The following is a 25893-nucleotide window of genomic DNA, read 5'->3' as shown; positions in this document are numbered from 1 at the left end:
TGGGTTATCACCTTAATCCAAAAGGTATTCTTTCTTTGGGTTAATACTGGAGGCCTGCTGTCCTGTGAGAAGTGTGTGCTGAAATAGTAGTGCTTAAAAAAACAAATAAAAGGTCACATTTGAATGGTTTGAAAGATGTGAAAGTTAATTATCAAAACAGCTTTCCACACCCTCCCCCCCATCTTTGTCTTCCAAATAAATTAGCAGCTTTTGGGGGGGAAATCTTAATTGTATCGGGTTTCTTTTAAATGTGTCAGAAGTTTTCCTGAATGGTGGAAAAAATAGCAGATATGGCAATACACACAAGACTTCCTACAATAGTGTTGTAGTCCTGAAACAGTTTAAATTTTTTATTTATATGTTGTCATTGGAAAAACTTAAAATCTAAAAGTATTTGTGCTACTGTGTAAGCACGTTAAAGAATATTCACATTAGCCTGCATAAACCAAATAAATGGCTATCAATTAACTTTAGGTAAGGGCAGCAAGGCAGGCAAACCACAGAGAAAATAAAGTGCAGTTAGTGCTTCAGGCTCTCTCTGACCTGAGTAGATAAATTGACAGTTCTTGATATCACAGTATCACACAGTATCACAGTATGTTAGAGATTGGAAGGGACCTCAAAAGATCATCTAGTCCAATCCCCCTGTCAGAGCAGGAACACCTAGATAAGGTCGCACAGGAATGTGTCCTGGCGGGTTTTGAATGTCTCCAGAGAAGGAGACTCCACAACCTCCCTGGGCAGCCTGTTCCAGTGTTCTGTCACCCTCACTGAGAAGAAGTTTCTTCTCAAGTTTAAGTGGAACCTCTTGTGTTCCAGTTTATACCCATTACCCCTTGTCTTATCATTGTTAGCCATTGAGAAGAGCCTGGCTCCATCCTCATGACACTCCCCCTTTATATATTTATATACACTAATAAGGTCCCCCCGCAGTCTCCTCTTCTCCAAACTATAGAGACCCAGCTCCCTCAGCCTTTCCTCATAAGGGAGATGCTCCACTCCCTTAATCATCTTTGTCGCCCTGCGCTGGACTCTCTCCAGCAGGTCCCTGTCCTTCTTGAACTGATATAATATAATTGTTTTATTTCTTTGTTCAGTTTCCAGTTACACCATTGTCCTCCTTCAGGAATCCCTCAAACATGTTTTCTCTTTCCTTTTTTGAAATACCAAACTGCATGGGAGCAGAGAGTAAATTATTTAAAGTTATTCTGTGTCTCTGCACTTGTCTGAGTCAGCAGAATACATCTAGGTCATGTGTTCCTGAACAGCTCCGGTGCTGAATATCTTTTTTTCTGTGGGGGCTGAGTAGGCTCATTAAGGTACAGTTATCTTTTTTCCTCTTTGTTATTCCTTCACAAGCCTTGGCTGAAAAATGTCTGAAAATTAATATAATTTTTTATTTTATTAAATCCAGATAAGCCTTCTGTGAGCTGATCTTCCATTATCATTGGACAACCAAGTGACAGAGGGGAATGTATCATCTCTTAGCTACAATAAGTAGCGGTAGACTGAGTGATTCTCTAATGCATGCAGTTATGAATTCAGCAAACACTAGTTTTGTTTGTTTACTCTTCCTTTCCTTTCCAGGATGGCTGCAGCTCCCCCAAGTTACTGTTTTGTAGCCTTTCCCCCATGTTCTAAAGATGGGCTGGTGGTGTTCGGAAAGAACTCTGCAAGGCCAAGGGATGAAGTACAGGAGGTGGTCTACTTTGCTGCTGCAGATCATGATCCAGGAAGCAAAGTTGAGGTAAGGGTGAACTGTTACATTCAAACTGTGAGAAATTATTAGCATTGGAAGAAATGAATGCTGTCTTATTTTCCAGTCAGATTGTGGAGTCTTTGTTCCCTTCACTCAAACCTCTCTTGAGTAGAGAAGAGACAAGATTTTTGGAAGTCCTGAAAGTGAAACTCAGAATGTAACTTTTTCATTTATTTGAGGAAAAAGCCACAATCCAGAGACAGGCTGGACTTTTTTTTTAAGGGAAAAATGTTCTGGCTAACTGTAAGTTAAAGCAAATTTTCAAAGTTTAGCACTTGCCATATGACTTGTTCTTCTTCATGGTAGTTGTTTTAGAGTTATAATGGAGCCTAACTATGCTATGCATGTTGCAAAACAGGCAGCCAGAAATCACTGCCTCAAAAGAACTTGTGCTCTAATAAGGCAAAGTGAGGAGGAAAGCAAGAGTGTAAACTTTGTAAGCCTGACATAACTCTTGTACATACAGTTGGCTTTGACATGTTCTGCAGCTGAGGCACCTGCATCATGGGCAATTTTCAGTACTGTGGTGTCTGTCTGAATCCAGGCTGGATGTGGAGTCCTGTAGCTGAATGTTGATGCCATGGATGAAGGTTGAATGAGACCCTGCTGGAAGTAATTTTAGTTATAGTTTTTTACTGTAGCCTCATTTCAATGACGGAAGAAATGAAAGGATAAGCAGATGTGGAAGTGTGAAACAAGGGGACAAGTGAAACAAGAAGACAGGAAGAGGGGAAAGTGTGGTGAAGAAGGAATGAAGAGACAGAAGGGAAGATGAAGATTGGTGCAGGTAGTTAAAAAGCAGAGGATGCAGAACCTGATCTGCACTGTCAGGAGCTCTTAGAGTTCACAGGTTCATGCTCTGGCTGGCAGATGGGAAAGCAGGAGCTGGGAGGTTCCCTGCATTCAACTTCCTTCTGTCTCTGTGCAGAAGGCTGAGAATACTAGGTGTTCTGCACCAGTTAGTGACTGTCATCCCCACAGGTTCCTTATGGATAGAATTGTCACTTCCCCAGAGGGGATTCTAAGGCCAGTGCCAGTTTTAATTCTATATTTCAAGGGGGACAACTTCCAAATGTCAGAGGACTTGTTTGTTCTAACAGTTAACGTTCTCTTGAGTATTGTTTCTACCAACATCTGGTACAACTCGTGCATTATTAAATGGTTTAATCTTGGATAGGAAGAAATCCCCCCCCCCCCCCCATCCAAAAACACTACTTGGACAGTACAAGAAACTTGCTGTTACTTGTAGTGCTGTATTGGTAGCACCTTGTAGACCTGTGCTAGTACACAGAACACAAATGTGACAGTAAGACAAGAAGAAAACTTCAGAGTAGTTTTTTTTTTTTGGTTGGTTGTTTTTTGTTTTTTGTTTTTGTTTTTTTAAGGTTCTCTTCATTGAACTGGAAATGGAGAGAACAAAAAATAAATCCGTTATTATAGAAACATAGAATGGTTTGTGTTGGAAGGGACCTTAGAGATCATTTTGTTCTAACCCCCTGCCATGGGCAGGGACACCTTCCACTAGACCAGATTGCCCAAACCCCCATCTAACCTGGCCTTGAACACTGCCAGGCATGGGGCAGCCTCAGCTTCTCTGAGCAACAGGTTCACTTCAGCAACAAGTTTCTCACGACCCTCTTAGTAAAGAATTCTTACTGTGGAAGATGAACTTCCAGAAGCTCCTCTCGAGTGTTTTTATCCTTCGGATAAAAAAGGATACGTTGTGGGAAATTAATGTTAGAGTACTTGATTCTTTTGGTCTTTTTGCCCCATATTTTATTTGTTGATAAGACTGTCATGATTTGATGAAGGGTTTAATTAAGGCATATATAATCTTATTATGATCCCTCTCCAACCCCATGATTCACCCATTTAATGCCTTTTATAGCAATCAGTCATAAACTGGACTCTCTTGCCAGTCTTTCGGAAGCAGTCCTTTTGCCTAGCACATTGCCATTTGTAGATCTGTTCTGCTAAGCAGTACCTTCAAGCCTCCCCCTTAAATGTTCACTTGGTTCTTTATTAATGAAGGTGAGGTTTGTTGCAATGTGGTGAAGGTACACTTTTAGAAAAGGGACAGGAATGGACTGATACTTTATTCTTTAAGTAGGAGCTTAAGCTCTAATTAGCTGGATCGTTTGGCTTCTGCCAGTCTGTGCTACTGCATAATTTTTCATTAGCTAGCCTGAGGTTTTCCAAGGATAATGGTATGCAGAAACATACAGGCTCCAGATGTTTATTGAAATTCTTCCTGTTTCCTTTAACTGCTCTCCTTTGGACAGGCCTAAGCATAGATTTATTTGTTATTTCTTCTTTAAAGTTCAAGATTTTTTTCCCCACCTGCAGAGAGTGAGTGTTCAGTCAAACAAGTCTAGAAAATGCCAGTGCTGTGGAGTTAATTGTCTTTAGAAATAACTTATTTTATTTTATTTTAAATTTATTTTCTTTAAAAACTGGCCACTTGAAAGGTCTTTAGAAAAATATTATAATAATCCACTTTGTAGGAGTTATGAAAGATTGGCTGATCAGTAAGAGCTCTACAATCCAAGTTTTAGGCTGCTAGGTTTGCTTCTAGATTTTGCTGTTTTACAAAATAAGGACACTAGTGAATAAGAGGATTGATGTTTCAAACATGCTTTGTAATAGCATAATAGAAGTAAGGTCTTCAGTTTTGCTAATTAGCTGAAATGTATATATTTCTCCTGTTGTAGGGTTGTGTCTAAGACTACTCTTGTTTTACAGCAAATTCATGTATACCTATAGGCAGAGCTTGTGCAAAGTCTGTTAATTCCATGTGTGCAGTTAATAGTACCTCTGAAAGTTACGGAAAGCTTTAAGGAAGGTCTTGAATTCAGCTGCTTCATGTTTTTTAAGTATAAGGCATGCAACACTATATCCATTTTATAAGCAAACTTACTGTCAGAGGTAATTAGCTAATAGAGTGAAGAGGAATGTCAAAGTTTCTAGATGCAGCCTTTTGACATATTCAGAATTATTACTTTGTTCTTTAAAACCTGTGAAAACTGCAAACACTTCAGTTATCATTGGGTGGGGGTATTTTTGCTACAGTTTTCCTTCCCTTGTGTTTTATAAAACTAGCTAAGCAGGCCTGCTACAAAGGAATCTGGCAGACAGTGCTATATAGCTATCAGCTAGTTTGTGGCAGAGCCTTAAACACAGGAATTCAGTCAATACTGCAAGTCATTTTAAGCTTGATCTTTTTGGCTCAGCCTACCAGACAAGTAACCCTGCAGCTAACTCATCAACATAATTCCTTCCCTTCATGTCAGCAGATTCCCAAGACCCTGAACAATGGGGCTTTTCATTGAAGTCTGTTCTCTGTGTGACAACTTTCCAACTTTCTCAAAAGTTTGTTCTTGTCTTGCATTGTAATTTTGCAGTTTCAGATGCTGATCAGCACTTTTCCTCCTTTTAGTGATCAGTCTAGTAAGCTTGTTTGTGCAGGTGAAATACTGCTCCCTTAACCATAAATAGGGGCCTTTTTTTGATTTTTCTATTAAAAGTGTATTCTTTTTTTCCCCAGTTGTGGATTTTAAGAGTTTTTCACGTGTTTGTGAGGATTCAGGTTGTATTCATGTGTAGTAAGACAGGTCACAAAATCTAATCGGAACAACTTGCACTGTTTTAAGAAGTGAAGCCCTCTATCTTGTTTTTAAGGTAGACTTTACTGACTAGATTTCTCTTGTTCTCTGGTAACCTGCTTGCTGTGGTTTTCTTTCTTCTTCGGAATTCCTGAGTGGGTGACTTTTTGTTAGCTCAATTTTCCAGGTCTTTTTTTTTTTTTTCTTTTTTCTTTTAGATCAACCTCACTTTCTTCTAATTTGACCTTTTATCCATGATTTGAAAATAGTCATGGTTGCTTGTTTCAGTGTAGAGCTGTAAAAGCTTTTCTAACTTAGTAACATGCAATTTATGGAGGAGTGGAAGTGGGAAAATAGAAAGGATGGTCTACAACAAAGTCTATCAAATTGTGGAATATGGGAAATTTTTCTAATATGTTGGTATCCAACACTCTTCTGGGCTTAAAGTGAGCCCTCTGTGGGGCAAGAGGAATTCTGTGTTCTCTAAAACTTCATGGTACAGTTATACCTGAGTGATTTTGGTTATTTGGCTGTTACTTTATTTTTTTTAAGGATACCCTACCATCTGTTGCTGAGTTTTTTCAGAAGAACAGGAAGATTTTTTGCTGTGTGTTGGTGTGAGCACTGGTACAGAACTTGAAGCTAACTGAGGGGTCTCTATCTGATGTTGCAAGATAGATATAAAGCTTGGAAAGCAGACTTTGAGTGTTTTAAAGCTGGCTTTGTATTACCTGGAGGTATCTTAATTCTGGTATTTGTAACTAAATCACCAGGCATCATGCTAGTGCCACAGTTTAATTCTGGTATACTTTGATTCCTTGTTATGCCAGCTGTTAGGGTTGTTTGCATTAAATCTGGGGGTGAGATGTTCAGAACCTGATAACAGAAGCCAAGCAGCAGCCTAATCTATTGAGAATTTGCTCCTTGGGGAGCCTACAGATTAGATTGGCAGTGCCAGTCTTACAGTCAAGTTACTGCAGCTGCGAATTTGAACGGGGCACCCCTGCTATGACACCTCGATGGGTAAGTGCTGCTTGGCAGGAAATGTTGATGAAAGACAGCAGTGTTTGTGCCCATGATGAAAATTTTCATTTACTCTGCATAGATAAAAAAGGTTGTAGTCTAAAGAGTGACAGTGCTGAGAGAGTTTAGGAACCTGCTTTGTCTTGCCACTCAGTTGGGACCCCTTAACTGGCTGTGTAAGCAGCCTATCTCATGACCCAGGCAGATGTCTTGCATAAAGCCACCTTGTTTGAACTAACCCTTAGACTTCGCAGAGATAGAAAAGAGGCACTATACAGGCAGACAGCAACTAATAAAAGTGGTTTCTGCCTTCAACAGAGTATGTTGCTTGGCTAATGGGGGCTTTTTCTCTGTTTTGCTCCACTGCAAGCAGCTGGCCTTTAAACTAATGTGTTTGACTTTGCTTTGTAACACAGTGCATGAGTCAGCAGCAGTTTAGAGGTAGAAGCCATAATCTCTTGGATGTTTCTGCCCTCCCAAAGCCTCTGTTTTTTTACTGCAGGAGTGCTGCTGCTTTGCTCCTTTGTGCTACCAAAGCAAAACTGGTTAATTTGAACTATTTTTTTTTTCTTGCTCTTTATTTTTTAAATTGGAACAAAGAGGAAGAGGAGGAAGAGTGCTGGAATTGTCTGGGGCAAAAAAATTGCTGTCTTGACCCAAACTGTTCACTTACGGCAAAATAGATGTGTGAGCAGGCATTGCAAAGTACCCAAGCAAAGAAATCAGTCCTAGGATACCTGAAAGTTCCAGGGATATCTCTGTGATGGCCTTTTTGTAGCTTCTTTGACATGTGTTTCTTAATGTTTTAAAACATTTAATTGATAAGCTTCATCCCTATTTCAGTTTTACTTTTGCTCATCACCCAGATTTGTAACATAAAGAACAAGAAGTGAATTGACTGCTAGATCAACTCTGTCTTCAGTGAGTATTCTCAACCTTGGGTGCCTTGCTGCACTTTGTGGTATTTTATTTCTTTAAAGATTTTCGTATTTAATTTTGCTGTGCATATTTGTATACTATGGCTCCCCTGCCTGATACTCCTTGGTGGCTTGATAGAGTAGGTTAGAGTAGGTCAGAGTAGTTCTGCTTTTGGACAGGAGAACTGTTCGGCTTTTTCTAGCTTCTCCAATTCTTTTCTAGAATAAAATCTATCATCCTTAGTCTTCAGGATAAATAACACTGCTAGAGATCAGAGGCATACAGATTCAGATTTTGTAGCTATCAATGAACAGAAACAGCAAGAAACAATATGCAAATACAAAAGTTCACATAAAGTGTGCTAGATTCTTCATAAAAAAAGGAAAAACTTTTTAATTCAAAGAATGGGTTTTGTTCTGTATTTCTATACCTAATAAACGCTGCTGCTGTTTATATCTGGCTCACAACATGAAGATGCAAGTACTAGCATAGTATGTGTTTTTGAAAGCTAGCTACCTGAGGATTCATCCTGCCACTGAGAGACTTCTGCTCACCATTCTGGTTTGACTGCGTGACCTCTAGAACTAGGGCTGACTACTTGAAATGTACTCAGGCTAGATGTACCCTCATGTATGGGTGTTCCCTCCACTGCAGCACAGCAGTTTTGCTGCTAGTTTTATGATACCATGGCCGTGCTTAATGGGTGTTGTAAAGTCATCCAGGTGTCTTCTACTGTGTACTTGGTGCTGGTTAAGTGCATAAGCAAGCAGTGCTAAGAGCATCGACTAGCCACTAGCATTGCTTGTTACTGCTTGCATATTTTTCTTTTTAGAGAATGGTCATTCCCTGGCCTTTTAGCTGTATTGCATTTTTTTCCTGTAAATAAGCAGCAACAGAATTGTCTGTAAAACTCATTCTGTCAGGCACATCCACAGGGATGTGGGGCCTTATTGAACAACCATGTTCTATCTTTCCAGTTCCTTATTTCACTATGGTGGGAGGGCCCATGTAGCCCATGTCACCTCTGGAGTTGCCTCTATAGACAGATTCCACCAGGCTGTCAGGCTTGATTGCAATGCAGGCAGCAGGCTGACAGGCTGCCTTGTCACATTTTTGCCATGTTAAAACCAGCCACAGTGCAACTTCTTGAGTTACTGCAATAGTACAGATATTTTTGCTGTTTTCTAATATGTGCTGTGGTACAGCAGTGCTTGAAGCGGCTAAGCAAAGAGTTAATGCCAAGTTAAAGTCTGGGTCTGATGAGAGCGGTGTGGAGGAATCTCCTCTGGAATCTGGAATTTTATGGCCCTTCTTCAAAGACTATTTCTAAAGCATTCCCTGACTGTTGCCTTTGTTATCCAGGGCTGAAGCCTGTGTGATTTCACTGATATTTCATAATGACTTGACTGACAGTGCTAGGAATTGGGCTTCTGCAGCTTGGGTACAGTAGAAGCTGCACAATAGTTTCTTTTCATTAATGAAAGAAGAAATCTCTTGTACTTACAACTGTTGTGTCTGGTTTTGGAATACCTCCAGCATATCTGTATGCCTTAGCTAGGGTGGGAGATCATTGATGCCTTGTACTATACTTAGAACTGCCTTCATAAGATTCTTCTCTTGATATACTGTAAGTGAAATAAAAAGAAAAGTTTTCAGCCTGATCAGTTCTCTTTAAAGTCATTGGCTTGTTCTCTTGTATGTGAAGTCTCTGTTTGTTGCTTTGAAATTTCCTGATGGGAACTTATTGTCACAGGGCATCATGCCAGTTATGGTGCTTTCAGGGCTGGGGTTCTAGCAAATGAATGGAGCCTGATACCACTCACTTGCAGCTGTTAACCGCCAAATGTATCAGTATTCTTCTGGTTTAGCATTCATAGTCAAAGAAAAATGTTAGTGTTAGGACATGCTGAGGCTGGATGCTTCAAGAATTTTAAAGACAGGGTTGGTAGCAAGCAGAATCACAGCAGTACCTTATGTCCATTTTATTTGTCATTGCCTAGTTTGACACCGCTCTCAGCAGAACCGGATGCTATGCTATTGTGCTGGAGGGATTTGCCAGGTTGGTGGCGTGCAGGAGAGAGGACAGGGAGGTTGTCCTTTGTGCTTGCTTCTGAAATCTTGTCATCATCTGGGCTCTAAGGATCTAGTGGCCAGGGAGGTCTTTTGGTGGATAGTGCTGTCTTTCCCCACTATTTCCTTCCATGTTTGCTTCCGTGTATGCTGTTGTAAGCATACGTTCTGATTTCTGTGGAATAGGCAGCAATGGTTTGTTGTGCTGCAAATGCAGCGACTGGCTTTGATTGAGCTACCTTTGCAATTGATTTGGCTTGGCTACAGGTGGATAGTTCAGTTCCTCTGTTTCCTACATGAAGATATTCTTTTATCTGGAAGTTTATAATGTTTTTTTAAGGGGGGGAAAGGGGGTGGAGTTGCAGAGTGAGAGGTTTGTTTAAAATGAATAATCTATTGTCACATCTGGACCCTAATTTTATGATAAGCTCATACTTATTGTTTGCAAATATGAACCAAATGCCTGCCTTAATACATCAGTCCTATTGACTGCCTACTTTTCTGCTTACTGGATTAATTAGTTCTAATGGGAAGGTAGAAATCTTACCAAGTTTTTTTTCAGCAATAACCATGGCAAAGGATTGATGAACAAGAATCAAAACAGTGGTAGTTCCACAAAGCCTGTCAGCTGCTATCAGACTGGAATGTTTTTCTGTTATTTAGGTCTTCTAAGGCAGTTTACATAAGTGAGGCTTGAACATTGTGTACATAAGCTAATGTATGGAAGCTGAAAATAATATGAAGATATGGTCCATGTTAGCTTATCGCTGAACTGGGGAATATAAAGAAGCAGTTTAGAAGGTGACAGCTCTATTCTGAGGTAGAGGTCTCTGAATGGTTTCTGGCATATGATTATGTAGTTACAAAGCAAAAGCACTTTTTCCCCAGAATGCTCTGGATCCTTCAAGCAGGAGCAAACAATTTCCTCTTTCCCCTTTCTTGACTGCTACCATTGACAATAAAATCTCTTACCATGAATAGCAGCTTTGGAAATGTTTGGCTTTGGAATGAGGCCCCAAGTAATCAGCAGTTGGTAGCAAGGATCGCCAGAATGTTTTGTAGAGAAAAGGCATTCAGCATTTTTTTAGCCTAACTATCACTTTTTCTGTGTGTTTTCATAATTTTTTTTTTTTTTTTTTTCTTCTGGAAAATCAAAACATCAGCGTAAGCAAGCTTGTATAATAGGGCTATTCAGCTAGAGAATGCTATGCAAGTGGGGGTTTATGGAGTACTAACATCTCTTCCTTACTGTGCCTTGGTTTTTGCTTTCTGCTGCAGTGTGGGGAAGATTCATGTCCTGAATGGCTCTGCAGGATGGCTCCAGCTAGCTGGCCACCTGTGATGAGATGTAGGGAGTCTAGTGCTGTGCACGGACTGGTGTCTGCCTGACTGCAGCCCTGCCTCCTGATAGCTGCTCTGGTCATGTCTTTACGTGTAATGTGGGAAGGTGCTTAACCCAGCCCTTTTTCTTGCTGCTGCAGCTCCAATTTTGCATGTCCAGGAAATACAGTTATTCTCTCTTCAGTCCCACACGTGCTTGTCCAAACAGCTCTGACCTAAAGGTCTGAAAAAACTCTCAGTATGTCAAAAAATGTGATTTGCTTGCTGTCAGCTCAGATGAAGGGGGAGTCCTGATAAGAAATGTCTGCTCTAGTGTGCCTGGGTTAGCAAATGAAGCAGAGGGTGAACTGCGTAGTGTTTTTTATTAGTCAGTTCGTAGCTCCTGGCCAGTGCCAGATGTTGTTGCACCTCAATAGATGAAGAATCTGCCTGTACGCAATCATAGTGTATTACTGTATAAGCGATTTGGTCAAACAGCTTGGTCAAATATTAGGGATTTTCTCCAGCAAATACGGCAGGTATTTATATAAGTCCCTGCTGGGGTCTTACTGCCTAAGCCAAAATCAAATTCAAGCACACAGCAGAAAGAAAAAGGGAAGCATGTCCCTACTCTGTTTTTAATGCCTTGAAATGAAAGAATTCCCCACCTTTCTTTTTTTTAATCATGTGTCCGCTGTGAAAAATCATCCTCTTGTTTCACCTGTAATTTGCTTTATAAAAAGGTGACAATTTGACCTGGTGGCACACAATTACTTATGAAGGTGGCAAGCTCATTTCTAGTGTCCTTCTTGCATGGCTAGAGTGAAGGACTCTACAGATGCCATTTCTGATCAAAGGTGATCTGTTACACATTTTAATTGTATGCTAGCCTAACTGTTACTGTTAAAATCATTGCCAAAGATTAGAGGCTGAAGGTGATCATGCTGTGTAATCCCCAGAGAGGGAAAGACAGGTTAGGGAAAAAAAATAGCTTCTCATTGCTAATAATCTTGGACTGATTCCTTTGGCTTTACTTTCCAATGTATTCACAGTATGTGTTTTCATGGCAAACAACCTTTAGTCCACTAGTCCAGTCTACTCATCCTGCTTCCTTTGATACCTCTGACCAAATATTCCTCCAGAAAAATGTTGCAGATTACTTCCTGCAAGGAAGATGCTACAACAGGAATGCTGGCCACTAAGAGTGTCTCATAAATAACACAGACAGCTTCAGCTTCCTCAAAAGAAAATTTTGTGGGGTTTGGTCCTTGAAGAACACAATGTGACCTCAGTAATAAAATGTAAAACCCTTTTTTTTGGCTTGTACAAGGCAATGATCTAATGATGGCTCAAGCTCTCTTACATGCTGTCTGGGAAAACAGTGCTTGTTTTTAAGTCCAAGAGCAAGGGAAAGGTAAATATATTTGAAGGATAACATAATTTCTTTCTTCCTTGCAGTTTCAATGACTTTAGCCTTCCTTTGTATTTTTAACATAGAATACATTCACAGAACTCTGATCACATTTAAACTAGCAGAAACATCAGCTTTAAGCAAAAACAATGCCTGTGTTTTATTTCCTCTGACTGCTTATCAAAGCATTCCACTGAGTTTTTTCAAGTCTTGATTTCCACCCCCACCCGATTTTCTACTGGCAGTCTGAGGCAGCAAGGAAGAGAGGGAAGCCTTCTGATGTACTTTATCCAGTTACCATTGTTATACTGTATACTTAATAACATACTAGAGATTGTGCTTAGGTGAGATGGTATAATGGTTTGATGTTGCTATGTACAAACGTCATCTGTGCTTTACCGTAACAGTACAGTCTACCTCTGCTTTCCACTGATTCTAGCATTTGTGTTCTGCTTGACTCTTTGAAGCCTGCAATTACAAGAGAGATGTATTTTTCCAGACTTCCGCAATATAAGGCTGTAAAGGTACAAATATGACAGTTAAATGTTGTTTAAAAAATTCCCTGCTCGTACATAAGACATGGACTTTTTAAAAACAATGTGCCCTGTCTGTACACAGAAGTTTTGCGTTACTTCAGTCACAGCATTAGATAGAGTGCTTCCAACTGGTTTGCTTTTTCTCTTCCTGCTCTCTCTGCAGTGCACATATATTGAGATTGAGCAGGTGCCGAAGACTCACGCTGTTGTGCTGAGCAGGCCCTCCTGGCTCTGGGGGGCAGAGATGGGAGCGAACGAGCACGGAGTCTGTGTAGCTAATGAAGCCGTCGTAACCAGAGAACCAGCTTCTGAATCTGAAGCCTTGCTTGGAATGGATCTTGTCAGGTGGGTGGCTTACCAAGCTGTGACCAGCCTTTCAAACACCAAGGATTAGATGGTAATGATACTGGATAACAGCTTTGTGGCAATGATACAGGAGATTTTAAAATGGTATAGCAGACCTGTCTAGGCAGAGCTTCAGACACAGCTGAGTTAACATTTAAAACACTTGGAATCTGAATTTGACTCCCAAATATGTACTAGTCTAATGGAGGTTCACTAAACCTGCCTTGTCTATGTACCTTATAGTCTAGAAGTGGCTGTTCTGACAGGATAGGAGATACGATTCCATTGTTAGTAAAGAACTGCTAACTGATTTGTGAAATCAGATTGCTGGTGTGCCCTTCATTCTCCCCTCATGTTACAACAGCCTACTCTGACCTAAAAAGCTTATCCTGGGCTTATAGCCAACTGTAGGCATAAACAGGCGACTGTGTCTCACTTCAGCCCATGCATTCCAATGTAAACCATTGCCCTTTTTTAAATGCTGGCAAACTCCTGTAAGTCTCTTCATTGAAGGCTGGGTGCCTGAAAGGCTTGTGCTGCACTGTAAGCTTCAACCTGCATGCTGATCTTGTAGTGAGAGAATTTCTTGTAGGAGAGTTGGGTGAGAGAAGAAAGCTAAAAATGAAAGAACAAGAGAAAATGGGGCAGACAATACAAAGAGAAAGGGAGCAAACAGACTCAGTTAAAGATAGGACAGGACAACTGCTTGCTTAAGCAAATCAGTGTTAGACCCAGTGGTCCTGCTGGCATTTGCGTTAGCATATTTAATGAGTGGGCTGAACCAATTTTAGGTGAATGCACATTTTTCTTGGAACTAGTGAAAGATGAAAGAGGCTCTGGATGACTGGAAAAGGTTAAATGTTGTGGATATGCTTAATAGTGTTAAAAAGAGTTGTGGTTATAGACAGGTTATAGACCAGTGGTTATTAACCACTGTTCCTGAAGGGGAGAAAATCCACTTAAATATCAATGAGTTGATAAATATGCTATAATAATTGTTAGTCAAGAAAAATCCTGTTGGACCATTCTTCTTTATTCCTCCTATAGGTTAATAAATTTTATGAGTAGAGGGTAGGAAATAGATACCTTGACTTTTAAGAGGGTATTAAAACCTTAGAAGGTATTCTCATAAGCAGGCTGGGATGCATGAGTTACAAGGAATTGTCATTAGGTATACAGCTGCCTGAAACTGTAATTGTAGATGTTCTCTAATGGTGTCTCTGCAGAAATACAGTAGCTGGTTCCAGCTACCATTAGCCGAGAAGACTATGAGCCAGTTCGAGAGAATGCAGTGGAAATGGGAAATATGATCTAAGATCTGTAGGATCTGGCCAGTGTGAAAGTCATGAGGAAATTTGGGTTATGCTTCCCTTTGGTGTTTTCTCTAAACTCTGTATTATTGAAGGAATCTGTGGAGAAGCTGAACCTCAGAGGACTGATTGCAGTGATGAGTTTAATTTCATGAAGGGAGACTCAGGGTCTCTTAAGAAAATATAGGACAAGCTTTTGTCAAGAAGAAGATACGTTAGGTGACTTTCCAAGCTCCACCTTTATTTTTCCCCTCCTACTACCATTCTTTTGAAACTTTAACAAAGCATTGCTTTAGATGCAGAGTTCTGCTTATTTTTGTCATAGTTATTGCAGTTTCAAAATACTTTTTAACATTCAAATGTATAGGTTGTCCAGCATCTCTAGGTTTACCCACCTAGCAAATGAGGAGATCTCAAAATAAGGAGAAACTGGTAATAAACTATGAGTGAACATCATGTGTCGATATTACATTCCCTCTATTCCTTTTTGTCTGCATATGAAATGGTCTGTAGCTCGAATGCAGGGTGTGCTTCAGGCAAGGAGAACTAGAGATATGTTGCAGACTACCATCTGCTTCTTGTTCCAGCCAAAATGATTCTTTTTCTTACTGTGAAGACTTGGCCAGTTGCATTAAGCTTATCTGTTTTGGATAATCTCATAGAATAGAGAGCCATCGAGTACAAAATCAGTCATATCGCCTGCAGTGAAGCAGTGGGCACCAGATCTGCCTCTTTTTACCTATCTGAGAACAGGCTAATTCTGTCACTCAGGTCTTACTGGAATAAAAATAAAGCCTAACTAAGAAATGTGCATCTCTGCTGGCCAAATTTTTCTCATATCTATGTATGCGTTCGACTTCTGTATCTGTGTCAGACCTTAGCGAAGGATGAAGATTGATGTTCTGTGTTTGCATGTATGACTAGCTGTTTGCTAAAGAAACTTAAAGATTTATACTTTGAAACATGTTCTTCAGAGTTATCAACCCAGGAATGTCATCCAGGTAATAGAATGGAATTTTGCTTGACTGCTCAGGCTCCCCTAAGAGTTTGTTTCTGCGTTCTCTTAACATGATTGTTCTTTTTTTCTAGGGGAGTCTTCCTCTCTCTTGAACTGATCTGGGATTGTCACTTTTCAGTTAGGATTTAAAATCCAGCCAATATGGGCAAAGGCTGTAGGTGGGTGTTGGGAGAGCACATGGCATTGAAAGATGCCTCTGATCTGTTCAGCAGGGTAGTATAGTTCTGAAGTCAGCTTATGTTGTTGTTGAAATAGGAAATAGAAAATTCATCTTGCAAGTTCATAGGCAAAGGATTTTTTTCGGTAAAGGAGACGATGCACATCAGTAAAGATGTATTTCACAAAGTTTTTAGCTTGTTTAGCAACTGAACTCCTGGCTTAATAACTGGAAAGTGTGTTACCCAGAACACTGGGTATCTGAGGATTAAGACCCATTGGTGTACAGTTTTGCTTATGCCAGTACAGTTAGAACAGGACAACATTATCGTACAAAAAGTATATATGAAGAAACCTGTAAAATACACCCTTATTTTTGTATTGTTGACTTAATACAAACAGGGATTAAAAATTATTCCTTAGTTCTTCTCATTGCTGATGCAGCCACTTTTTCAGAGCCGCAGAGAGACTCTCTTGGCAAGGAGTCAAGAATGCTCTTTAAAATTGTATTAATTTGTTTACCGATTTCTTTCCTTAGAGACATCAGAACTGAATAAAGTAGAATGTCGTCATCATGTATGTTACTGCATTGGGAAAGTTGGTATCTCTAACTGATAAATTAAAAAGCTTAAGATAATGTTTTCACAGTGTGATAGCATATTGGAGGTACTGAGGCAATGGATTGCACAAAGTCACTGAAATTTTCTTAATAAATAATTCAAGCTCTCATCTGGGGGTAAAATTACTTAAAATTTTCTTCCAGCTCACCTTGAAGGGTACTCTGAAATGTGGTAGTGGGAGGGCTATGCTGCAGTTACCCAGGACACTGATGCAGAGAGAAGTGGAAAGACCTACGTTTTTGTGGAGATGAGCTGTGTGGTCGTTGTGTAGGATGGGTTTTTTTGCTGTCCTTTGTGACTAACAGGTAGGAGCACCCAAACAAAAGCAGAGTCTAGGCCTTTGTTAAATGGAAGTAAATATAACATTGGAGCCATTTGCAAAAAAAAAAAAAAAAATACCTGAAAGATTTCTTCAGCCTGAATATCTGCTGTAGTTTTGACAGAGAAAGGTAGACCATAGCCGTCTCAGAGGGATAACGTCAGGGAGACATTATTAAAAGTTATGATGTTATGCCTCCTGGGAGGTTTGGATCTAATTATAACCTGATGCTTTTGGTCATAAACTGGGGAGAAGGGAGCAGATTATCAATGAACCTAGTGACTATATGGTCGCTAAGGTAGTTGTCAGCCCATTTGTTTACCTGTGGCAGTGACAGCTGTTTGAATTGTTCTTGGGGAATAAATCAGACATGCTTTTGGACTAGCTTTTAAATGATTTCTGTGTTACATGCCAGCACTGGCAACCTTGTATTGCTCTGAAAAAGTGATTGCATCAGTGATGGAAAGAATGGAGGAATAGCATGAATGTATAGGAACTAAAAATGGAGACAATACAGAACAAGTTTCAGCTAATATAAAAAATAAGACAAGAGGGAACAACTATAAACGCAAAGTAAGATGATGATGGGGGAGAAACTGTCACTGTAAGTTAGGACCTAAAATTCTAGTTGGCTCTCCTTTGTCATGAAGTGATTAATAGATGCTGCTGAGAGAGATGAAAACACTGCTTTCAATAATTTAACCTAAACGAAAGTTAATAGTGGCCAGTTATTTAACAAAGCAGGCCCAGTGCAGAGATCAGAGAGAAAAGTATTTAGATCATCAAATTTTACCCACGTTATCAGGAGCTGATTTGTGTACTATAGTTTTTAGAAAAGAAACAGTAGTGTCTTCTTGTCATGTGATTTCCAGAGAAATCATAGAATGGTTTGGGTTGGAAGGGACCTTAAAGGGCAAGCATAGCACTTACGTTTAAAAAGGTGAATTTCTTGGAGCTATCCATCAGTCAAAATTACTTTGTCCATAGAGCTATTAAATAAACAAAGCAGAAAATATTAAGGTGACATAACCAATAGGGAGAAATGGTGCACTGATCCAGGTAATTGTCCTAAAGGATGGAGGCATAGATATTCTGTTGCTTGAAATAGTGCATTTCCTCGTTAACAATAATTACATTTTGGAATGGAATTGTTTGCAGGTCTGATTTAGACTTTTCTAGTTACTGCTTTCATTGATTGACTTGGTTAGGGCTGTAAATTATATCTAGAGATTATTTCATCCAATTTGTTAAAGTCAGGATACAGTAATTCCCTATAGCTTTGTAGAGCCTGTTCTTGTTCTTCAGCTTTCTTTTCCCTCAAATACCCTTGATTTGCTCAAACTTCCTTTTAAAATTTTGTTCTTTTAGACATATGGTTAATTTTAGTTCAGATGAAAGCCGTATCTGGTGTTAAATGTTTTTTTTTTTTGGAAAGCCTTTGCAGGAACTCTGAAGCATGACTGTGCAAAAATGCTTCTGTCTACAGTGTGCAATATGCATCCAAGGATAACATACATCTAGCTTTGATGGCCAAATGAATATTGGAGCATTGGGAAAGAGAAGTTGTACAGAGATTGTAATACTGAATACCTCTTCCATTTTTTGATCTCTGGTAATATCAATTTGCAGTTCCCCACTCTCTGTACAGCTAAGTAAGCTTGCATACAGCTGTTACTTTAAAAAGACCTTTGCAAATTATCCTTCAAATTTATTCTGCCTGGGGCAGGGATAAATAGAGCATTGCATGTTTTCAGCATGGTTGAGGTCATTGGTTGGTAGTTGGACTCTTTAAAAACTAAATAGCAGCTACGGCAGGTGTCAGAATGAAGAAGCAGTGTAGAAAATAAAGGCTTGAAACAAATTATATTATCTAATATGTCATCCTGTAATTCCAGTAACTCATTAAAGCAGGATTATTATACTAGGCTGACACTTCAACATTTTTAAACCAGATCAGTGCTGATGTTTAAAATCAATAACTTATGGAGACCTCACTGCTATATGTCTGTCTGAATTTCAGTTTTTCCCTTTTCTTACAGACTTGGCCTAGAAAGAGGAGCAACAGCTAAAGAAGCATTGGATGTAATAGTTGCTCTGTTGGAAGAACATGGACAAGGTGGAAATTATTATGAAGATGGGAGCTCATGTCATACTTTCCAAAGTGCATTTTTGATTGTGGACAGAAATGAAGCCTGGATACTGGAGACTTCTGGAAAGTACTGGGCAGCGGAAAAAATCACAGGTCAGTATCATTCACAGCAAACCTTCCTTATTATAAATAGCTGTGAGAATTGTTTTGGAAGAATTGGTCTTAAAGTCAAGAGTTTAAGTGACCAGTTTATGCAAGTGCTTGATTAAATAATTGATTTAATTGACTTGCCACATTTATGCAAGTGTTTGATTAAATAATTGATTTAATTGACTTGCCACAGTTTAAGATGAAGCACTAATGTCCCTCTCAAGTTTAATGCTTTAAATACCTCCTGTATTTGTACTATTCTTTTTTTTCCTTTTTTTTTTTTAATGTTGATTTGCATTGGCTGATGTAACTTAGCATTTTCTGTGAAGCTGGAGATTGTTACCTGTATACTCAGCTATGTAATAATCGTGCTTAGATTTTGGCCTTTGGTAAGTGTTGTATTTTTCTAGATTTATTTACTGTTTGGAATGTGTTAAGTGTCTTTCTGATGCAGTTAATGCCCAAATTGGTACTTATAAGTCAAAAATATTAAGAAGGAAGGATAAGCATTGATAGCTTTGAGAAAAAGGCTTGTGTTGGGTGGTACATGGAACTGGCTGCTGCTGGTTGATTTAATGCAATAGAGTCCCCTTATATCACCATTTCTTCTTTGATACTGCTGAACAATACTTTTCTGCTCTTTAAGCTTGTAGGTGGTTTCTTTTTCTGTAGGTGTGAAGCCAAAGCTGCCAAACTGTCTTCTAGATTTCACTGGCTTGGTGGATGAACTTAATTAAAACTTAGCTGGCAAATATTTGCTGTCTAATATAAACAAGTGTCTCAGGTTTTATATTTAATTTATTATCAGTTGTTGGTTTTGGTTTTGAAGGGATTCTTATTTTCATAAGAGTAGAGCTTTTTAAAATTTACCTGAATTTTTAGTTCATTCAAACATGAGTAACTTGGAAGGCTTTTTATCATCCATGCTTTGAGCTGTGGCAGATATATTGAATTCGGTTTTCATTTCCCCTTCAATGAAAAGTAGGAGATAGCAGATATGGGGAGCTGGGAGGTTTAACTTTGGAAATCCCAAAGCAAAGAAATAGCACCAGGCTGTGTAAAGTTGTGTGATGGCCTATTGTCAGTTCATGCCATCAAATATGAATCAGCTTACCTTAGTGGGGATGGTGTTTTCCGAAGCAAAGCTTGCCTTTTAAGGAAACCTACAGGACAGAAGTCCTCTAGCACAAACAGATACCAGACATAGGGCAGGGAAGAATGATAATGCTGTCCTCAAAGTCCAAATTCTGCAAAGCAGTTGGCTCCTGAAGTTCCTGGGGTCATGCAGTGACATCCTGCCACCTCCTGTTGACATACCTGGCTGATACTTGAAGAATAGTGGTTTTTACTAGCCTTTTTAGCTGCATCCAGCAATACATAACCTTCACATCCTTTTTCCCAGCAAATATACTGCTGCCTTCACCTGCTGCTTGCAGCTTTTTGAAATGACACTGCAGTTCTGTTCTGATTTTACCAGCGCATTTCTCTTCAGTAGGTCCCTTTAAGCTGCAGATAAGTAGTTTCCATCTCCTGCAGTCTGCTGAGGCTGCCAGGGTGCTGGCTATGCAAGAACTCTGTATTTCATAGTTTGTTCAGGGGGTTCTTCTTTGCAACCGTAAGTGTGCCTCTTAGGCTTTCAGATGACTGCACAAATGCTGCTAAAACAAGGAAAATGTGTCATTCCCCAGTGTGGAGGCGTTTGTGGTTTTTTTTTCCTGATTCTGTCATCATTGCTGCAATTCTGTAAAGCTTATAGTGAATATTTATCAAGCAACTCTCTTACAGTAATTTAAGGATAAACACTTTTACAATCATTCCTATTACTGCTCTTCAGTCAGAGTGGAAATATTTGTTTGCTTGATAAATTTTCATTTCTTGAAGGTAATAAAACCCATGAAATATTATTTTACAGAAGCTACTAAATGTAATATTTAAAGAGCTCTTAAGGAGTGGCTCGCCTAGCTTGATACGAACACAAATATTCCTATCACTCAAGAAATTCAAGAAAGAAAGGTTTCCTGTTTGGGAGTGTAAATCAGAACAAGCTGTCAGTGACCCTGGTAAAAGCTGGAACTGAATGACAGTGACTTTTTTTGCAGGCTGATGCAGAAAACTTCCTACTCAAAATTGTTAGTCATTATTTAAATCGCATGCACAAGGCATTACAAAAGCAAGCTTGCTTTTGTGGAAGGCAGTGTAATAGCTTTCACAAATACTGCTTTGGTTTCTGTTTAAGAAAAAGTTTGTGCTAAATTCCAGAATCTGGTTTTGTTTTAGTTTAGAGATTTACTTTATCAGCTCTTTCTCTGGCTTCCAGTGCATTTGCTTTATGCTCTCTGAGGAATATCTGCAGCAGCCACCGTTAGTCATGCTGTAGATATATGGATATAAGCACTGCAGTGTTTTTGAGAAAAGCAAATTAAAACACTCTTTAATATTCTTTGAAGGCTACTTACAGTTTCTTTTTAATTCATGCCATTTTAAAATTTAAGATTTAAAATTAAGTTCAATTTAATCTTGTCCTGCAACTAAGAGTAAAATTGTTTTTAAACTGGGAAGCTTAAAGCAATTGGTAAGCTTTTAAAACCATCTTCCAAATCAAATTTTCAGTTTAGGAGGGCAAGGAATGTTCGTGAAACTAAATGCAGTCAGACCCCGAGCCTTGTTGTGGCAGTGGAATACACCATTGGAGACAAGAGTAGGTACATTTGGAGACCACTGTAATTTCGTGGTTAGAATGTGAGAGGTCCAGATTGCAAAACTGGTATTCTGACTAAATACCACTATTAATCACAAGGCAGTGTAAATATCTAAGTAGGGCACAGAGAATTGAGCTCTGCAACCTGCAGTGATTGGTAATTCTGTGTGTGTGTAGCTGTGTAGTTATGCAGTCATGCCAATGTACATCCTAACCAATGGTTTAATTTGTTTCCTAATTGAAATTAAATTATCCTTCCAGCTTCTACCAGAAAAACTGTATTAATGCTCTCTTTTAATACGTGGCTCTTTCTACAGAGGGGGTAAAATGCATTTGCAATCAGCTTTCATTAACTACAAAAATTGATGCTGAGCATCCTGAACTAAGGGATTACGTGAGAAATCAAGGCTGGTGGAATGGAGACTCTGACTTCAATTTTTCTGAAGTGTTCTCTCTCACTGATGACCATTTAGCCTGCTCTTCTGGCAGGGAGAGCCTAGAAAAGCAAGGTGGTAAGTGCTGAACCATTCTCCTGTGTGTGCAGCAGGACTTTTAGTCACTACTGTCTCTTTTCAGGCATTCTGTCCAGAACATGTAACTAGGAGTGCCTCTACATGTGAACAATGTGGAGAGAAAGACCAGAGCTGAAGACTGTCCCTAAACTTGCCACAGTTTAGGATGAAGCACTAATGTCCCCCTCAAGTTTAATGCTTTAACCCAGGATTGAAATTATAAAATAAGTTTCTTCACTGTTGTTCTGATGTGCATGATGTGCCACTGCATTTGTGCTTTGGTGTAATTATAAGTGACCCTACCTGTTGTAACACCCTGTGAATATATTCAGGCTAAAATCGTTATCTGGAGTCCAAGCCATTGAACACTCAGGAATTTTTCTCCCCCTCCATATAGGTGACGTTTCTGCACAAGCCATGATTGATGTCCTGCGTGACAAGGACAGCGGTGTCTGTGTGGACTCTGAATCTTTCCTTACTACAGCCAGCATAGTGTCTGTTCTGCCTCAGGACCCTAGTTTTCCCTGTATTCACTACTTCACTGGCACGCCAGACCCTTCAAGGTAAGCCACAATTAGGGGGTTCCTTCAGGGCCGAGCAGGTAATGGGTTGAAAGATATTAAACCCTGCTACCCAAATTGGAACATGTTTCGAGGGCATATTCTAACCAGAAATGCAATCAGTAGTTGGTGGTGTGTAATCTGACAGTCCTGTGTTACTGAACTGCATCTTGCTGCAGTTCTAAATGAGCACCACTGGGCTGAAAGGCCATAGCTGGAGCTTTCCCTTAATTCAGAGCTTCTAGAGTAAATATAGCTCAGAGAGGTCCCAGGAACCACTACTCCAGCCTAGTTGCTTTCCAGTGGGTTCTTGTTGAGATGATGAGGTTGTAGACGATTTTAGTCACCTCTCTTGAAGAAGTGGGTGCAAAACTGAAACGAAGTGTCTAACTAGCAAAGAGGGGATGTGTACTCTAGGTAGCCTTGCATGACATCTAAACGTTACCCGGGGCTTCCAGATGTTTCTCTGTTATCCCAATTATGTTTTTTATTGGAGGGACAATTTCCAGTTGGTTTAAATAATGTTATTCAGGAGATGTGCCACTTGCATTGAGTTAAAGAGGTTATGGAGAGAAGAAAATGGCACCCTTGAACAGCTGACAGTCATTCCTATAAGAAGAGTGGTAGTAAGCACTAGGTTCTATTGAGGGCTACAGAAGTCATCCATGCCAAAGGGACTTTTCACCCACTTTGCATTATGCAACTCAGACTTTCAGGGTTAATTATGAAGTTTAAGCTTGCTTACCAAAGCTTTGACTTGGTGCAAATCCTTTGAGATAAAAAGGAGCAAAGCTTCGAATTGTTTTGGTGGGATTTCTGTCCTTTTAAAAGGTGGAGAACCTAGCTGTAAAAAACCCCTGTTGTTCAGAGGCCCTTCTTGCTTTATCTTATACTCTAATGCAGTAAAAACCACATTATTTTAAGTGTGCAGCTAATGAGTCACATAAACTCTTAGTCAGCAAGGCTTCTTGACAGTGATGGAAAGGGTAGCAGCAATGAACCTGCTGACTCTGTGAAGTCAATGGGTATTAATCATGTTTTGCAGAAGTCTTGCATTTCTGGCAGCTTCTTTACTGCAGAATGCAGGGTGCAGTTTCTCCATGCACTTGCCAATACCTACTCTCAGATTCTGTCAGTGGTTTTGATTTTAGTGACAGCTAAATCTGGGAGGAGAAGGAGAGATGGCTGTATGAACAGAGGAGAAAAAGTGGTGCAAGGCTGAATGCTGAGATTTCTGTAAAACAAACTTGGAGAGGAAGTAAGAGTCCTACTTTTCTAAAGAACTGACAGAGCTGGCATGAAAGAGACCAAACATGATTATAGGTAAAAGTCTAATAACGTTTTACTGTTACTTTAAAGGACATAAATTCATTTTGCTTGTGACCAGTACCAACTCTCTAGCCTAGCCCATGCCTAGTGCAGATGAATTACCTTTGCTGTTCTGTATCTGTTGTATTATTATAGCCTGGTGAATATGTCAGTTACATATAAAATCTGTCTTACTACTGCAAGCAGTAATTCTCATTTATTTCAGGTCCATATTTAAACCCTTTATTTTTGTTGATGATGTAAAATTAGTACCAAAGGTACAGTCGCCTTCTTTTGGCAATGATGATCCTGCTAAAAAGATACCTCGATTCCAAGAGAAACCTGATCGCAGGCATGAATTGTACAAGGCACATGAATGGGCCCGATCTCTCCTTGAGAATGATCAGGTAAGAACTGTGGGACCTGGAATTAAAGTAAATGTACATTTTTAACTCTATAATTTACTTCAGAATCATTCACTGAAACACGTTCTCAGAATCCTTGCATGTTTAGCTTGAATAATGATGCCCTCTGAAGGACAAACTATTTTGCGTGGTGGGTTTTCTGGTTATCCAGAAAGTGTTGCTCTGCTCCATTACTTTTACAAAGTGAAAAGTCAAACTGAGAAGCTGATGAGCTTGTTCAGCCTCCACTGTGTTTATAGTCCTTTTTAAGTGATTATTGAACACTGGATGCTAGTGCAACTTGATGGCAGCATTACATACTAGGATGATGGCAGGAATGTTATAATTTAAATTATATGGTGGATTAAGAACTACATAGTTGGAGGTTTTGGGGTTTTTTTAAGAATAATTTTCATATGACAGTTTTGCAAGTCTTGATTTAATGCATTTCTGTTAATTTGTAAGAACTAATTGAAAATGCTATGCAAGAAAAAAGGATGCTTTCTAGTGCCATTCAACAGGTACCTAAGCACTGAAAACTTCTCAGTGTAGAAATCTGAAGTGTTAAAAATCTCTTACGGGAATAAATAAAGGCAGGAAGGGAATTACTCTGTACAGCTTTTCCAGCTGATTGAGATACAGGTTTTGCTGTCATGGTGCAAGTAGTTCAATAACTGTTCTTTGACATTTGTATTTACAGCTACAGCAGTAAACTGGGTAACTGGCTATAAAGAAGTAAATCAGAGGGACAGATCACCAGGGCATGCCAGTCACACTTATATTGGTGTTTTGGGCAATTTCTGGCAGACCCATATAGTCATGTTGGATTTGATTTTCTGAAGTTTTCGTCTGTGTTTGTTTGCGTAGGTCAGAGTCTTGCTAAGATCATAACAGCATTCAAGAGTTGCTCATTAGTGATTAAGGAAACCATGACAACCTTTGCTAGTACAAACTTTATTTAAATGCAGTTTTGGCTAGATGTGTTTTTTTCATCCCTTAGAATGGTTTATTTTAAAGCCTCTGGTCTCTGGTAATGTCAACTCAATATGCTGGATAAAACAAAATGACTCTTTAGGAGAGAACTTCCTGCCTAGAAACATGAAGAGCTGTATGTCAGAATGGCACACAAAGCCTTTCCTGGGACCTGGAGTCTTAATGTTGCTACATTACACGTAATTTCAGATTTAATCATCACCTTGCAGGCGATGATCTGAGGAATACACATATACATACTATGATCTGTACAATCATACCTCTACTCTTCTGACATAGTTCTGTTTGCAGGTTTACAGGCTTAATAAGTTGCTTTACTTCTTATGTGTACAAGTGTTACAGCATTTTCCTCTGTCCATCTCTCATTCCATCTGCCTTCTCTGCTTTAAACTCAGCAACTCCTTTTTGGTTATTTTTCTTAATGCGTAAGGTGTCCAGCACTGTTCCTTTTAACCTTTGACCATCCAGAAAAACCTGTTCACTGAAATAGTTTGTACTTAAAAAGGCTTTCTCATTTTTAAAAATACTTGAAAAGATCTCCATAATAGAATAGTAAAATGCTTTAATGAGTCTGTTTCCTGGTTAATTAAGTTTGGTTGTTTCATGCCTGTAGGATAAAGGCCAGAAACTGATGAGGATTATGTTAGACCTTGAAAGACAAGGCTTAGAAGCAATGGAAGATATCCTCACCCGTGCAGAGGTTCTGGATCCTGCTGAAGTAGTGGATCTTTTCTATGACTGTGTTGACACAGAACTAAAGTTCTTCAAGTAA

The 25893-nt window shown here is 39.4% G+C and overlaps 1 protein-coding gene across 1 annotated transcript; it reads left to right on the top strand.

Moving 5' to 3' along the window:
- Window positions 1-1588: 1588 nt before the first annotated feature.
- SCRN1 (secernin 1) lies at window positions 1589-25893 on the top strand (the record flags this gene model as incomplete). The annotated part of the gene is made up of 7 exons (XM_080610916.1): window positions 1589-1747; window positions 12803-12984; window positions 18447-18649; window positions 21662-21856; window positions 22254-22419; window positions 23951-24131; window positions 25735-25893. The coding sequence occupies 7 exons, from the start codon at window positions 1589-1591 to the stop codon at window positions 25891-25893; spliced, it is 1245 nt and encodes a 414-aa protein (XP_080467042.1).

Source organism: Psittacula echo, assembly GCF_963264785.1.
Source record: "Psittacula echo genome assembly, chromosome: 2".
Classification (NCBI taxonomy): Eukaryota; Metazoa; Chordata; class Aves; order Psittaciformes; family Psittacidae; genus Psittacula; species Psittacula echo.
The sequence above is the reverse complement of the archived record's forward strand: the minus strand, read 5'-3'. Positions and strand labels throughout refer to the sequence as shown.